Genomic DNA, 17,000 nt, shown 5'->3' with positions numbered 1-17,000 from the left:
AAAGAATTTGGATTAAAAAAACAATCCTTTCACAAATAAAGAGGGACACCATCATGTTTAAAAAGACAGTGTTTCCAACACATTGAAAGGGTTGTAACTAAGGCCCACAGTTGCAGTTATGAAAGAAACCGTCAACTAAATTGCAGTACGTTAAACTGAGACAGTTACCAACATCCCTCGAGCAGCTTTTTTGTTGTTGTTGCTGTTGCGATTCAGCGCCACACCCTTCAGGGAGGGACCTAGAAAGGAAAGGTTGTAAAAGTTCTTTTCCGAGCCAGGCCACCCATAAATGAATCAAACAGTAACACAAGAGTGTCAACAACCCGATCTCAATGTTCTTTCCTTTTCCTCACGTGCCCTGCCCGTGCGGGACATCAGCCCCCGAGGGAGCCTCAGTCACAGCTCGCCCAAGCGTAGGAGGCAGCGAGAAGCGACCACAGTTGCCCAACAGTTGGGTTCCCAGGCTGCCCGGTGTGACGCAGCAGTCCCCGCCCGGCCCCTGCAGACCCGCGATCAGAGCGGCAGGGGGCCCGAGGGAGTGCGGGCCGAGGCCTGCGCGACCCCCGACCCTACGTCCAACTCGGCCCCTTCGGCTTCTGCAGCGTGGCCCTTCCGTGGCTTCCCGAGTCTCATAGCAGCCTCCAGTCTCTCACCACCCCAGTTCCACCCCGGTTCCTTCTGTCTCTGCCGCGACGTTCTTACGCAACCGTCCCGAACGACAGTAGCGCCCATACCCGCACGGAGCGAGCCTACAGCTCCCACTTCCCGGAATTCAACGCCGGGCCGCGAAGGGCGGGCACCCAAACGAAGACCAGCGGGCCGCGGCTACGGGCAGAGTCCAGCGGCCTCCGCGCAGCCGGCGTGCGCGCTTCCGTCCGTGCGGGTGCGCGCACTCGTTCTCCGCCCCGCCCCGGCACCAATCGCTTTTTTCTACGCCCACAACTCCCCCAATGTAGTCCCTCCCACTGCTCGAGCGCCTGCAGAAAGGGTTTGGCGTGCGCGCGCCTGCTGGCCCGCCCGCCTCACGTCCTGTAGGGAAGGGGAGTGAGCTAGAGGCGCTTACGTCGCGCGGGAGGAGGAGGGGACGGCGACCTCGGTGGCGGCGGCGGCTACGACGGAGACGGTTGCGCTAGCTCGCTCTCTTGGCGTCATGGCGGCTGCCGGGGGCCGATAAGCGGCGGGAGCGGGAGCGCGCGCGCGCGACGGCGGCGGCGACGACGACTGGTTACTTCTAGCTTTTGCTGCCCTCGCGTTTGGTGCTTCAATAATGAATTGATTGTTGGATCCACTCCGCAGGGGATCGCGCGTTGGTGTCGCGGGCCGGGGCTTCCCCTTCCCCTCCGCGTCTTTCCCATTTCCCCCTCCCCCTCACGGACTCTTGCTTACCCCTGAGACGCCAGGAGCCCGAGGACTCGGCGGCTGAGATCGCGGGCCCGGGCGTGGGGGAGGCCGCCGACCCAAGCCGGCTCCCTCCGCCCAGCTAACCCGCACGTCCGCCGGTAAGAAAGGGGGCGGCGGGCGGGTCAGGATGTGGAGGGGAGGACAGGAGCCGGCCAGGAGGGGGGGCGGGCGCGACGCGGTACCCAGGCGTCGGCCCAGTGGCCGGGCGAAGGCCAGGGCGGTTCTGTGAGGGCCGGTGGCGGCGGACGGGCCCGGCGCGCAGGGGGCGTGTGAGCGGCGGGCACAGGCCGACGGCCGAACAGCGCATCCTTACGCCAACCGGGCTGCCCGGCCTGGGCCTCTTCGGCTTGGGGCCGGCCGGCCCGCAAGGGAAGAGCCGCGAGTGGCGAGTACTTAGCCGGCGCGTGGGTCCTGCAGGGACCCGGGCTCTCAGCACGTGGGGAGCGGCTGGGAGGGGGAGGGGGCGGCGGCTCGGGCGAGCCTGGGAGGGCGCGGGGCGGGTCTGCGGGAAGTTTGAGGCGGGAAGAGAGACTCTGGGACCGGGATGGAGGCCCTGGAAGAAGGGGGGGAGTTCCAGGAGGGAGGCTGATTGGAGCGAAGCTGCATTGAGTGGATGAGCGAGGAGGATGGTTCCCAAACCCTTTTCGAGTACAGCTTCAGAAACTTAGCAGGAGCAAAGCAACTGCTGAAAGAGGATAGAAGAAGAGGATTGAAGGGGTTTAACAACTTAAGGAACAGTCATTGTTGAGACGCTTGAGAGACAGGAGAGAGCTGCGTGCGCTCGGAACTTCAGAACTTGGGGTTGTAAAAAGGATCTCAGAGGACTTACTCGGATAAGGGAGATGAAGAGGGGAAAGGAAGTTAAAATGTACAGAGAAAGCCATTTTGAGGGGCGAAAGGAAGGTGAAAAGGAAAGAACGAAGAGTGAACTTCCTTAACGAAGGCTTTTGGTAAAGAGGCGGTTTGATAGAGCACTTAGATTTTTAAGACTTAATTGTTTAATAGCAAAGCTCTCTGACTAGAGTTTAAATATTTAACGTTAGGAATAAATGTTGAGTGGAATGGTTACTTTTAGACAACCTGTTCTTGCAAAGAGTCTATCAGACTGTAGTCTGGAGAATTAAAATCCTGATCCAGACACAGTTTGCTATGATTGAGTTGGTAACAGCCGATTTCCACCTCCCCCCGCTTTTTTTGTGGAATGGAAATAGTCGTAGGAGTGAATTCTCTTTGCTGAGGTCGGAGGACAGCTCTGCTCTCAGTTGGCTGTCTCGGTACTTTCTGGCTGGGGAAGGATCTGACGTCTCCTTCCCCCGCTTCTTCCTCTCCCTCCCCTGCCAGAGATCTCCTTTGTTTATTCGTGGATGGCTTGTAGGTGACTCTCCAGTGTTGTGCTGAAATCTTGAAAGGTGGAAATGCTGTGTCTTGGTTCATTATTTTTGCCCCAAACCCCTTACTCTTAAAAAATCAGATGTAGTGTATATGGTATTATCTTTTTTCTTTTTTCACGGAATCTTTGCAAGTGCAAACTGGATAAATAGTATTTAAATTTTATCACTCCATTTTCAGTTTACCTGTGAAAGAACACGTTTATTTTGACCTATGCTTTTTTGTTAAGATGATGTGATACCCTTTATTCTCCCGTTCCTCCCATGTGAGCATTTCACAACTTTCTCTCACTTGAGTATATGAAGAGTTCTTGGTGATAGGAATTAGGGCTTGATTAAAGGTAACCTTCTCCCCGGCCCCCCCCTCCCCCCCCACTTCATTCAATGGACCAAGTTATCTAATAAGACTCCATTTTGTGTTTTGGGGTTGTATGGATATATGTTACACAGGACTATTTTGTTTTATTAATGTATATTAATGTGGCTGCACGGTTGCAATGAGTCTCTAAAAGTGTTTGCACTCTATAAATATTTTAATTTCTTCTGTCAGAAATATATTAACAGGAGCATGCTAAATTCTAGTAAGTAATCAGGAATGTAGTTAATAGAATCATAGATATTTTAAGTAAAAGGCCCCACTCCTTCCTTATCACCTCTCATCTAGTTGGCCTATGTAAATTTATACAGATTCTAAACATGGCTTGTTTACGTTTTTTTCTACAGCAACTTTTCTTACTTTGTTAATATATTTTCTTTAGGTGAATCAAAAAGAGTACCAGGAAACCTGTGAATGTGGAAGAAAATTCATCAGTGAATTTTTTTTTATATTCAAGGAGGAGTCAGTATTTATATTCATCTTTTAAACTGGGAAGATTTATATTTTATTTTAAAACTTCTTGATATTTACAATGAATGGACACAGTGATGAAGAAAGTGTTAGAAATAGTAGCAGAGAATCAAGGTAAGTAACCACTTTATTATTAAGTGTTTACTATGTATGAAGAGAATTGAAAACATGTTTGACCTTTTTTTTTTTCCAGTTTTTCCCATAGGTGGCAGAGTTTTCAGATTCATCTTTGCTATCCAAATATTTAAAAGTTTCTAATTTATGAAGTTTTGTTCTAATACAGGTTTTAATTATTTTTTCCATTCAGATACACAGAGAAAATCTTAAATATGAAAAGTTTTGGTTTATTTAAATCTGTTTGGGGGTATACATTTTAGTTAATAATTGAAGCTGGAGCAAGTAAAAAAGACATTTAAATTGGTTTGACTGTTAGTGAAATCTTCAAATAAAGGCAATAAAGATTTCTTCGCTCGTCTTTTTCTGACACTGTCTTCTATATCTGTGCTGTCCATTATGGTAGCTGCTAGCCACATGTGGCTATTTAAGCTTAAATTTAAATTACAGATTATTTAAAATTCAGTTATTCACTCACGCTAGATACCTTTCAAGTGTTGAATAATCACATGTGGCTAGTGTCTACTATATTGGACAGTACAGATAGAAAACATTCCTATTACTGCAGAAAGTTTTAGAATGCTCATCTGGACATTCGTTGAAGTATTGCTGTAGTTCTTTTCCATTTGATTTTCAGATTGGAGTTTTAATTATCTTTAAAGGAGTTAAGAGTTCTTACTTGGGTCATGTCCATGCAAAGAAGATACTAAGCATTTTTCTGTTTTAGGAAACATCTTCAAATACAAAGTCTCTTTAAATTCTTAAGTAGCCCCCAAAGTTTGAGTTATCTTCACAGTAATAATGCAATCCATGCAGTTATATGCACTTGTTATATGTAGAAGTTAGGAACATAAACATTGGAGTAAGGCTGGTTACTTTTCCCAGTTCTACTTCTTATTGGTTGTGAATTAGGATAAATCAGTTAACCTCTGAGGCTCTGATTTTTGCCCCTATAAAGTGGGTATTAACACTATTTTTCTTATTTGAATATGAGGATCAAGTGAGATGCTACATGTAATGGACTTTAAATAGTTTCTAACACAATGAGCACTGAATATTTGCTGGTTATAATTAGCATTATGTTTTATGTAACATAGGATACTATATAACTAAAACAATTGTGATACAGAAATGGAATGAACAATAAATAGGAAAGTGTTGGCAGCTAGGAGGATTAACGGTAGCATCCTGTTAAAAAATGTTGGATAGAAAATTAAATAGTGTGTTTGTATTTGATCTGAGACTTGGAATTTTCTGGCCATGCTAGATATACTTCAGCTTATCATCTTTCACAGGCACTGTTTGGTTAAGCAAGAACATCATAGAAAATAAAATAAGGCGCAGTTATGGAGAGCAGCATTATTTAGTTGAAAAAATATCGGTCTGGGAGTTATAAAACTTTAGTTGACACCATGTCTGCGCTAACTAGTTTTCTTATGATTTTCTCAACTGTGAAATGAAGAAGGATTGAACTGATTTTGAAGTTTGATCCTGCCACTTAATTACAAAGTACATATAGTAATGTTTCAGATGATAGTGTTTGGAATCACCAGAGTTGAAGTTAAATTAGAAGACTTTTGAATCTTAACTTTGATTCAAAGCTCTGTAGTTATATTGTATGCACTTTCTTATTCATTAGTGTGCAATGAAGTGGTTAATAGGTAGAAATATCCAAAAGAAACACAGGAACCAAACTGCCCACAAACTAGGAAATAAGACTCTTGAGAGTGAATCCTCTAGTTGCATATGGAGAGAGATCACACGCTGGTATCTTTTGGTCATTCAACTGTTCCAATATGTTTTTCTGCCATATCTGAAACAAGGAGACATAAGTCCAATTTGGTAGCTAAAAGAAATTAAGCACTGTGAGATCAAATTTACTTAAAGGATTCTTTTACAGTGCATATTGATTTTAAATAATTGCAAAACATATTTTTTTAAGTTATTCTGAGTGATTAATTTTACTATACAGGTTTTGTGTGCTTCTGAGAAGTGTGGTTGTTGAGTTATCTGATTTTTGCAACTGTCTTGGAGTTTATCAGGTGGAGAGAGACCTGCTTCTATTTAGCCTTCATTTTCTGTGTTGCGCTCTTTCTTTTGCTCTACTGTCATTGTTAACACTCAGTTCCCACCCACTTCCCCAAAAGCTTTCATCATAAGGCAGTACAAAGAAGGGGGGATTGTGGCTAGTTAAAAGACTTTGAACTTTGGAGCTAGAGGGATTTTCTTGTCAAAAAACAAAAAACAAAAAACAAAAAAAACCCAAAAAGCAAAAATTACCATACCTATGGATATTAATATAGACTGAGATGAGAAATATGCTCTGCTTTTAAAGTTAGTGTGTTTTGCAAATAATTTAAGAAAAATTTGATTTTTATTGGCTAGAATTCTAAAATACATCTTTGCTTCAGAATTTCCTTTTTTCCTTTGTGAAAGTTTATGAAGTGAAATAGAATTAAGCAAGATGTCATTTGGCATTTTTGGATGGTACAATTGGCTTTCTACTAATAAAAATTCTGTGTGGAGAGCTGTCTATTGACTGAAAGGAAGAAGATGACACAGGAAAATAGGTCTCTTTGGCTATGCTGTAACTGACAATCTTGAAACAAACTTACTAAGAAATGTGGGCCAGGATGCACCTGTACAACAGTTATAGCTCCACACACAGTTTTATATAACTGAATTTAAGTTTTCTAAAGATAATGCTGGAAGATTTCAAAGCATCGATTTCCAGCTGTGTGGATTTGTCTTGTTATTTACAACTGAGTTTTTTCAAATCTTGGTTAGACTTTTTTATTTTGAAGTTTTCTTGAATGATGATTTACTCCAGGAATAGCTTGATGAGTAAGGAAAGATCAGGGATATACGATCACATTTTATACTTTGCTCATTTTCGGTTGATTGATAGATGCTTGCATGTAGATTAAATTTGCAATAATGTAAGTTTGTACATTTGATAATTTATTTGAATCACTTTAGTTCCTATATATATTATGCTTTTGAAAATTCCTATAAAGTAGGAGAAAATGCTGGTCTTATCCATTTAGAATTAATCTATAGGTGGCAGTAGAGCTTTGTTGACCTGATTTTTAGAGTTTTTTTTTTAATCTCACTGTAGCTTTTTGTAGGATTAACAATACTTGCTTTAATATATTAACATATGTCTTAAATATATGTGTGTACATTTTATATTTACTTAGAGGAACTCTGTGTTGCACTTAACTTTCCTTGGCTTATGGAAACCTTTTTAATGTTTTATGCTTCAAGACTTGAAGATTCTTCTTTGGAATTCAACTTTTGTTTGTTTTTTGTTTTTTTGTTTTTTTTGAGATAGGGTCTCTCTCTGTTGCCCTGGCTAGAGTGCAGTGGTGCCATCACAGCTCACTGCAGCCTCCAATTCCTGGGCTGAAGCAGTCCCCCTGCCTCAGCCTCACAAGTAGCGAGGACTTCAGGCATGTGCTGCCACACCCAGCTAATTTTTAAGTTTGTCCAGGCTGATCTTGAGCTCCTACCCTCAAGCATTCCTCCCACCTCAGCCTCTCAAAGTGCTGGGATTACAGGCATGAACCTGGCCAGATCTCAACTTTTAAAATGTTTTGGGGAGGCAGTGGAGGTAGGGAATGAGTAGGAAATATGATTAATGGATATGTTCTAAATGAAAATATCTTTTTCAGAAATTCACAAATGGGATTTACCAAATTAAATTTTCCTTTAGAAAAATTATTAAATGTTATTAAAGGCTTTGAGAAGCCCTATAGTCTAAATGACTTGTTAAATTTAAGGAACGCCAAGTGAAAGGTAATTTGAACACAGGTCACATTTTTCACTGTATGTCTGTAAGTGTCCCGTTGAACACTCTTATGGTACACCATTTTGGGAATCATTGCCATTTTTTTTTCTTGTTTTTTTGTTTGTTTTGAATTATTGCATTTATGCATACACATAGCAGAAGGATTTCTTGCCATCAAAATCAGTTATTTTCTTTCACTTAAGTAAAATTTTTAAAGGCAATGCCAGTTAAAGTGGTGTTTCCTAACTTGCTTTGTAGTTACTTCAGTTTTGATTTTCTTTTTTTTTTTTTTTTGAGACAGAGTCTCACTCTGTTGTCCAGGCTAGAGTGAGTGCCGTGGCATCAGCCTAGCTCACAGCAACCTCAAACTCCTGAGCTCGAGCGATCCTCCTGTCTCAGCCTCCCGAGTAGCTGGGACTACAGGCATGCACCACCATGCCCGGCTAATTTTTTCTATATATATTTTTAGCTGTCCATATAATTTCTTTCTATTTTTAGTAGAGATGGGGTCTCGCTCTTGCTCAGGCTGGTCTCGAACTCCTGAGCTCAAATGATCCGCCCACCTCGGCCTCCCAGAGTGCTAGGATTACAGGCGTGAGCCACCGCGCCCGGCCTTGATTTTCTTTAAGTCAATTCATTTCTAAGTTTCAAAAGTTTATGCTAAGAAACACTTTTAGGAAGACAAGAAAATGTGAAATCACAAAGCTAGAATGGCTAGAAATTATTGAATTAAAAAAACTGACTATAAAAATTTCCTGCGATGTCATTAATTGCAGGAAAGTATGATTAATTTACATCTCATTTTTTGTTAATCCCTATTTCTTACTTCAATATGTATTTTCTTTATTTTTCCCTGTTAGTTTTTTATTTTCCCAAATAGCCTGTGTTACAGAATCTACGATCATACCACTCAATATACTATTTAGCAAGAGCTTTAGTAATAGAGCTTTACTACTCTGTCTCCAGATAGAATTTACCATATTAAGATTTTCACACAATTTCCTGGGACTGTGTTTTGTTTTGTTTTGTTTTTTGAGGCAGGGTCTTGCTCTTTTGCCCCTCGTAGAGTGCAGTGGCGTCATCATGGCTCACTGCAACTTTAGACTCCTGGGCTCAAGTGATCCTCAGGCCTCAGTCTCTGGAATAGTTGAGACTACAGGCACATGCCATGACCCCCGCCTAATTTTTGTAGAGATGGAGTCTCACTCTTGCTCAGGTTGGTTTCGAACTCCTGAATTCAAGCAGTCCTCCTGCCTTGGCCTCACAGAGTGTTAGGGTTACAAGCATGAGCCACTGCGCCCAGCCTAGGACTATGGTTAATCTAGATTACTGTAATGTATTTAGACCAACTTTTAACTATTAAAGGTGAGAGAATTGAATATGACTTAACTATCAAAGACACGACTTTTCTGTATATAGGCATAAGATAATGTGTGGACAACGTGAAGCTGCCGCTTTTTTTATTCTGCTTAAGTAGGTGCTTACTTAAGATCTTGATGGCTTTTGGGTTCCATGTGGTACAGTTCTGTATTTAAAAATAAGAGTAGTTGTGATGAAGACATGGAGAAGACTTTAAAAAATGTTTTTTGTGGAAAAAATTAAAACTACAGAAATAGAAACGTTGCAGCTCTAGTTGTCATTCTTGGACCAGCAGCACTGGCATCACTTGGGAGCTTATTAGAAATGTAGAACCTTCTGGCCTACCCCAGAGCCACTGAGGTCATAACCTTCATTTTAACAAGATTCCCAAGTGATTCTTGTATGTATTAAATTCATATGCATATATATGAAGCTGTTCACCAGGAGTCATTCAGCATCTTGCCACATTTCTTGTTTTTGATGTTGTTACACATGGTTTTTATTTTCTGGGAATCCCCAAATGAAGGTGTCATGAGCCATGCCAGCAAGAGGCTAAGTAAATTTCATTTCTCTAGAAACAACAGTGGCAACCAGTGATTGTTGAGCTCTTACTCTGACTGAACCAAGCATGGTGCACGTGGGGCATTGTGTATTACTTGAATTATCACAGTTTATTCTCACAGAACACCTGTGATGTACACAGTGTTATGATTCCCACTCTCCAAATGGGGAAACTGGATTTATAACCATTTAAAAAAACTGTGCTTTTAAACTATTAACTAAACTCCAGACATTACCTGGATTGTATTGGTTTTTCCATTAATGCCCTTTTCTCTGTTCCAGGATTTAATCTAGAGTACCATACTACATTTAGTAGTGAAATCTCCCCAGTCTTCTTTGGTTTGTGAGAGTTTTTAAGTCTTTTCTTATTTTTCATGACCTTAACAGTCTTGAGAAATACTGGCCAGATGTCCTGTAGAATGTCCTGAAATGAGAATTTGTCTGATGTTTATCTTAGGATAAAGTAGGGTTATTGGTTTTTTAGAAAGAATACCACAGAGATAAAGTGCTCTAGTCACATAATATGGGGAACACGATATCCACATGACATTACTGGTGATGTTAACGTCCATCACTTGGTCAAGGTAATATTTTCCAGGTTTCTGCAGTATAAAGGTACTGTTATTCCCCTTTTCATACTGTACTCTTTGGAAACAAGTCACTGTGTCTAGCCTACTGTCCAGGGGTGTAGTGAGAATTAAGCTCCATCTCTTGGCGAGGAGGATATCTAAATATATCAAGTGAAATTTCTGTAAAGAATTCTTTTCTCCGGCCGGGCGCGGTGGCTCACGCCTGTAATCCTAGCACTCTGGGAGGCCGAGGCGGGTGGATTGCTCAAGGTCAGGAGTTCGAGACCAGCCTGAGCGAGACCCCGTCTCTACTAAAAATAGAAAGACATTATATGGACAACTAAAAATCTATATAGAAAAAATTAGCCGGGCATAGTGGCGCATGCCTGTAGTCCCAGCTACTCGGGAGGCTGAGGCAGTAGGATCGCTTAAGCCGAGGAGTCTGAGGTTGCTGTGAGCTAAGCTGACGCCATGGCACTCACTCTAGCCTGGGCAACAAAGTGAGACTCTGTCTCAACAAAAAAAAAAAAAAAAAAAAAGAATTCTTTTCTCCATTTATTCAGTGATTTATAGATGCATGGATTTATGTATATATATATTTTATACTTTTCAGTTCTAATTCAGTAAGTTATTTTGTTGCTCTAGCCTTGTCCTTTAGGAGCTTTTCCAGGTTGACTTCTGTGTTTCTTTTATACACTCTCTCATCCTTTTGTCCTAGAATCAGCTACTCTCCAAAGAGCCCTGATTCCTTTTATTGGAGAGTGGTATTAGAAACCAAGATCTGGGTAATGGATGTGCTTTTTGCTATTAGAGTGTCACTGCTTCTGGGCCCTCGCAGCAAACAAAGTGGATAACCTCTGTATCCAACAGTGAGAAACCTGGCTCGCATCATCCATCATTTATTCATTTAAACCTCAGTATACATGGAAAGCAATTTCAGAATTTTTAGGCAACACTCTCAGGAGAAACTAATTTACCAGCTAGGATACAGTGTTTGAGTATAGTACACTTGTGTATTTAGCCTTGGAGTTTCTGGTCAAAACACTGTTTTCCAAAGTTAGTCAAGTTAACTCATCCCCAGCCCCTTCAGTGTGATTATATTATAAATTTGTATTAAAGTTAGATTTATTTGTCACTGTTTGCATTCCATTCTGGAATCCTCATCATAAGGGTTAATTTTCAAAATATGTATATATTACATTTATTCTGTGACATACAGTTCTGTCGGTTTTGACAAATGCCTAGCATCATTTATTCTCCACCCAGTACTATACAGAACAATTCCTTTACCTTAAAAGTTCCCCTGTGTCCCAGATATACTGAATCAGAATTTCTATTTTAACAAGATTCCCAGGAGAATTGTATTCATGTTAAATTCTTATGTATATGAAACTGTTCACTTCAAGTGATGCTTTTGCCTCAGCCTCCCAAATTGCTAGGATTACAGGTGTGAGTCACTGCCAGTGCACCCTGACAGTAGCATATATTTTATACCAAAAGGTTGACTTAGTGTCTAGCAGCCTAGTGTCTCAGTCATGTACTACATTGGTTATTTCACTTTTTTTACTAAGTGACTCACAGTAGGGGGAGTTTGTTCTTATGTGCAGCACATTTCCATAGGTATATGCAAACTGTGATGAAATACCAAATTATAAATTTTATTTAAAATTTCATAGTGCTGGTAACTTATTTTTTTGTGGCAGAGTTCATTTAAGTAATTTAAAAGCATATAGTATTTTAAGTAGCAAATTAATAATATCTTTAAAATTGAACTTTCAAGGGTAGACATTATTTGTGCTAAGTTATTATTATGAGGCTGGGCTCAGTGGCAAATGCCTGTAATCTAGCACTTTGGAAGTTTGAGGTGGAAGGATCACTTGAGGCTAGGAGTTCTTGACCAGCCCGGGCAACGCAGTGAGACCCTGTCTCTACAAAAAATTTTTAAAAATTACCACTGGTATGGTGGTGCATACCCGTAGCCCTAGCTACTCTAGAGGCTGATGCAAGAGGCTGGCTCGTTAAGGCTGTAGTGGGATATGATCATGCCACTGAACTCCAGCCTGGGTGACAGAACTGTCTCAAAAAATTATGGATAATTAGCTGTATATACAAAAGCAATGACAGTAGTAAAATGAACCCCATGTATATCATATAGCTTCAATGTATTTCATCTCATGGCCAATCTAGTTTAACTTAACTCCTACCTACTATACTACCTTCCCCCTCTCCAACGCCCCGCTCAATTATTTTGAAACATAATTTCTATGTGTTAGACTTCTGCCTGATAGGTAATACTAAGTACTAATGGGGGAAGAAGTCATTAAGCTTTGCCTAGTTGTTGTAACTACAAATTATAGAATTAGAGATTTTTATCATGTCATTAATATTGTAATAAATTTCATATGTGGTTTATAAAACTATTATTTAGTGACTCTTAAATGTATATATACATAGCCCTTTATTCTCATCTAATTATTCCCTGAATGCTTACTAGAGAATATTTACTTTTGAATTTACTTTAGATTCAACATGACTCAATAATCATCTTTAAAATTACATTAGGAGCTATCCTTCCTAACATCTATGTCTAGCAGTTTTATTCTCATTTCTTCAGTTGGAGACTTTAAGGGGATAGAATCATATTGTATTTTAAGAAGAGTTTGCTTTATAATATGGTTTTGTATTGGATTGAAAGTTTAGAATGCTGAAAGGAACTCCTTGCTGGTCAATGCCTGACAAAACAATGGAACTACCTGCTTTTCAGAGTCATACAGAAGGAAAGATTTTCTGAAACCTTTTGTAGCTATTTTATTATTTCATCAAACTCATGTTTTACTTGTTTGTGTGTACTGCATGATATAAAATGTGTTACATAGGTCATGGTCCAAAAAGTTTGAAAGCCATTGCTTGCCTTTGGCTAGTAATTCATTTTTTTTGTTAATGAGTAGCATTTACTCATTATTTACTACTTTCCAGATTGTTTCTCCAGTCACTGCTGAAGTGGCTAGTGGTCTATAAAATAAAGAAAGGTTCTGACTCTATGACTTTCAAGATTCAGTTTGGAGAGAGATACATGTATAAAAATATTTGTAATATTGTAAAGGAATTATTAATAACATGTAAGCAAAATATTGTGGGAACATGAGCTGGAACAGTGACCTGTGCCTGGGGAAACCAGGGAATGCCTAAATAAAGTACATGATATTTTTTGCACGTAGCACCAAATATTAAACATATTTTCCTTTTTTTATGCAACAGTTTGTTTTGAAAATGTTAGTATATGTATAGATTTTATTCATAGACATTCCTGTATTTATACTTATAACAGTCCAAAGAATACCTACAGCCAATTTTGAGGTGAAGATTCTGTTCTTGAATTCAGGAGAAAGATCTATGTTTTTTATCTCTAATAACTATCAATATTGAACTCCTATGTGTCAGGCAGTTATGCTTTACATCTCTTTTCCTCTTCACAGTAATCTTTTAAACTTTTTTTTAATTTCCTGTTTTTAATCATTCTCCACTTTTGAAGACTTCATAGTATCTTCAAGTATTTTTATTCTGTGTGGCAGAAATCCGAGACGCATCTAACCAGTGTCAATACACACTGTATTTATATTTACATGTGTAAATACAATTGCAATGAAAAGAAAGAACCAGAGAGTTGGGAGAAAATAATTCATGGTTGAACTTCAAAAACACCAAGTTAGCCCTCAATTTGCTACACAAGTATCTGCCAAGAAATTCTTTCAAAAATTCCCCAAAAACTCTTTTGAATGGCATTGCCCCTTAAGCAGTAGTTATGGGGGAAGGAAACAGGAGCTATGGAAGGAGAATTTAGTGCAATATGCTCTATTGTTTTGATTAATAAATACAATTCTTAGATTTGTGTATGTATAGCTTTTTGTCAGACACACAATCTTCTATTAGAATATTTCTGTGGAAAATTGATTTACCTTCTATCAGTGTATCCTATAGCATGCTCCCCGCCATACTCCCACCTCGAATCTATCCATATAAATACTACTGGCACTTTAAAAGAAAAAAAGGAAAGGAAAAGTAGGGAAGTGGGATACATTAAAAGAAAATCTTTCTGTGCTAGGGTCAAAAGAAGTAAATAAATGAATACATTAATTATTTAATAGAATTAAAATAAAAAAAATCATAGATCTAAGGCTTTGGTACAGTCTAATTTATATATAATGTTTAAATGCACATTAACAGTTTTCTCTAGCGTTACTGTTTTGAGTTGTTCATTTCCCTTCACTACTCCCACACCCACCACAATATTACTTTCTTGACATTTTAAATCTACTCCAAGATTTATCAGTGCTGGTTTCTTCTGCTAGTGATCTGGTGGTAAGGAAAGCAGCTGCTTATTCATTGCTACCATTTTCTTAGAATATCATTCATTGTTTTATTCAGTCTTCCTTTATATACTATTTCAGACTAGTTCAAGACTTTTTTTTCCTCTATAATATAGAAGAATCTTTATTTTCTTGAGAATACATTGTTCTCATGTACCTAGGATAGGAATTTTCTTTAGTTCAAAAGACTGATTTGAGTGGAGAATAGGGTGGAGAAAGGAGGTGTTAGCATTCTGTCATACGTTGGGCTGAGCTAACATGGACTCTCACTCCCAAAACACTCCCTTCCCTCAAACACATGATAATGCTAGATAAAAAAGAGAAAAAAGGAAAAAAGTAGTTTCTTGGCTGAACTTGAAAGAAAATTTACACATGCCAAAACCAAAAGGGAACCCAAAGCCTGAGCAAGGTCTGCATGGCAGCAAAGGAGGGGATATTTGGAGGTGCACAAGGTCTTTAGGGTAAGATCTTGGCTGGGATTGGAACTAAGAATTTGGCTATAGCTGGAATTTAATAATTCTCTCCTTAAAAAAACCGGGACCTTGGAAGGGTTGCCTTCTCTGAAAAGGATTTAGGAAAACTCCTTATGTGTGCCTTCAAGAACATTTGTAAAGATAAAATGGAAAATATTTTGTAAGGTATAGAATTAAATGATTTAAAATGTTGCCTTAGTTGGCATATAAATGAAAGGGCCATAAGAGCCCAGCAGATAACATAAATGAATGAAGCTATCTAGGTATAAGGTATTTGTTTGTGGAAGGTGATTGGTGAATTGGAAAGTACCTGTAAATGCATTGTCCAAAGGAAAGTGTTACTTAGTTTTAGGCAATTGTGATGGTGTAGAAAGTAGACCCAGTGTTTCCAGATTTTCTGATTCATCAGAAGCAGCTTCTGCTTAAAATTATTTTCCCTGAAACAGTTTTAAATTAGAAGACTTTGAGGAAGAAGAAGAAGAAAAAAGGAAGAAATCTAGAAGCAGAAATGCCAGGAGGAAAGAATGATAAAATTTTGTGTGGAAGGTTTAGGCTTATGGTGCTTTCAAATAGAAAGCAAAGAGGAGATAATACTAAACATTTATTAATTCACAAATATATCTTCAGAGACAGGTAGAGTGCTATAAAGTAGGGCTAGACATGTTAAGTAAAACACCCTGTGGGCATGTTTTATGTGCCAGGTGCCTTACATAGTCTGACGGAGGTGTTCAGGGAAAACTTTGAGAAGTGAAGTATGAGTAGAGTAGGGGTACTAGGGAAGAGGGTGGGGATTAAGTTTTCTAGGTAGGGAGTATTGCTTATATACCAAGGCTATGAAGCGGGAAAGAGCATGGCAAATTCAGGGGCTGAAGAAAGTCTGGTTCAAGTGCAGAATAAAGTTGGATATGGGGCAGAGTTCAGGTGGTAGTCATTTTATCCCACAAATAGAGGAAAGCCATTAAAACCCTCAAATCAGTCATAGTATTGGCTTTGTAACGGGGTTAAGTAGGTGTGGGATGGTGTCCAGGTATATGCAATTAAAAAATTGGGGATGGTTCTGGCTGAGTCCTAGCACTTTGGGAGGCCGAGGCCAGAAAAGTGCTTGAGGCCAGGAGTTCAAGACCAGCTTGAGCAACAGACCCTATCTCTAAAAAACAAAAAAACAAACAGAAAAAAATTGGGGAGTGGCGGTAATGTTGATATGGGCCAGAGTTTGAGAAGCATTTCTCTCAAGTTAATCCATAGACAGAGTTGTAATAGTTACATGGAATTCATGAGGGGAGAACCATTGAGGATAGTGCTTTAAAATTCTTAAAAATTTAACTTCAAAAAAATTTAAATTTGATTTCCTGTCATTTTTGCACAGAATATTAATTTTTTTCTGGTCATTCAAGTTATTAAGAATATTGACTTAGAATGACTTTGGGGATATGGGAAAAGAATATTGGCCTTCATACTAAAAGAACCTGTGCAGATATGAATTTTGAGCACTTTTCGCTCAATTCTTGTGAACTGCAAACTTTGAGGGGCCAAAAAAGGGAGCACCTTCTAGCTGAGTCAGCTTCCATTGAATAATCTCTAGAAGTACAACCCAACAATTCTACTTATTTCTCGTTTGTCAGAACTTAAGCTCATGACCATACTTAGCTGCAGAGAGTTTGTGCTATGCATTCTTTTATATATGTTGACCATGACATCGGGATTTCTGTTACCAAGGAAAAGATGACAACATGCTGAATTAGTCAAATAGGAGTTTCTGAGGCAGCTATTATATGCAATTGGCATTTAGTCTCTTTTCCTTAACATTCATTTTTACCTTTTTGGGTTTCTGTTCTTTTTTTTCCCTCCATCCATCTATACACACTGGCTTTTTAGATTCTTAAAAGTTTTATGCAGTTCTTACATTTCTACCTGCCCAGTAGAAATGGCCAATTTATTGACCGATTATATATTAGATAATTTTATTTTTGTTTTTCATGCCATTGAATGTTACTTGCCTATTATATTCATTTGACTTCTGTGGCTTTTAAATTTCCTCATCTTTGTACATTTTACTACCTGCAAATAAGATTTCACAATTTTGGATGATAATGAAAACTTGTGATATTGGAAAAATATTTTGTTTGTTAAT

General features: G+C 39.4%; 1 protein-coding gene across 4 annotated transcripts in view; it reads left to right on the top strand.

Annotated features, from left to right (window-relative positions):
• The first annotated feature begins 1,019 nt into the window (after positions 1-1,019).
• The window catches only part of CHD1 (chromodomain helicase DNA binding protein 1), a 73,056-nt gene continuing 57,075 nt past the window's right edge, over positions 1,020-17,000 (top strand). For 3 of the 4 annotated variants that reach the window (XR_011235921.1, XM_069492003.1, XM_069492002.1), the window contains exons 1-2: positions 1,020-1,499; positions 3,548-3,750. Coding sequence is in view for 3 of the 4 variants with exons in the window: in XM_069492003.1 (XP_069348104.1) it covers positions 3,698-3,750 (53 nt within the window). In the remaining variant the exon portion in view is untranslated. The remainder of the gene's footprint in view (positions 1,500-3,547; positions 3,751-17,000) is intronic. The other variant, XM_069492004.1, reaches the window with a different exon arrangement.

This window comes from Eulemur rufifrons, chromosome 17 (genome assembly GCF_041146395.1).
Source record: "Eulemur rufifrons isolate Redbay chromosome 17, OSU_ERuf_1, whole genome shotgun sequence".
In the NCBI taxonomy this organism is placed as follows: Eukaryota; Metazoa; Chordata; class Mammalia; order Primates; family Lemuridae; genus Eulemur; species Eulemur rufifrons.
Note: the sequence above shows the minus strand (reverse complement) of the source record. Positions and strands in the feature narration are given on the sequence as shown.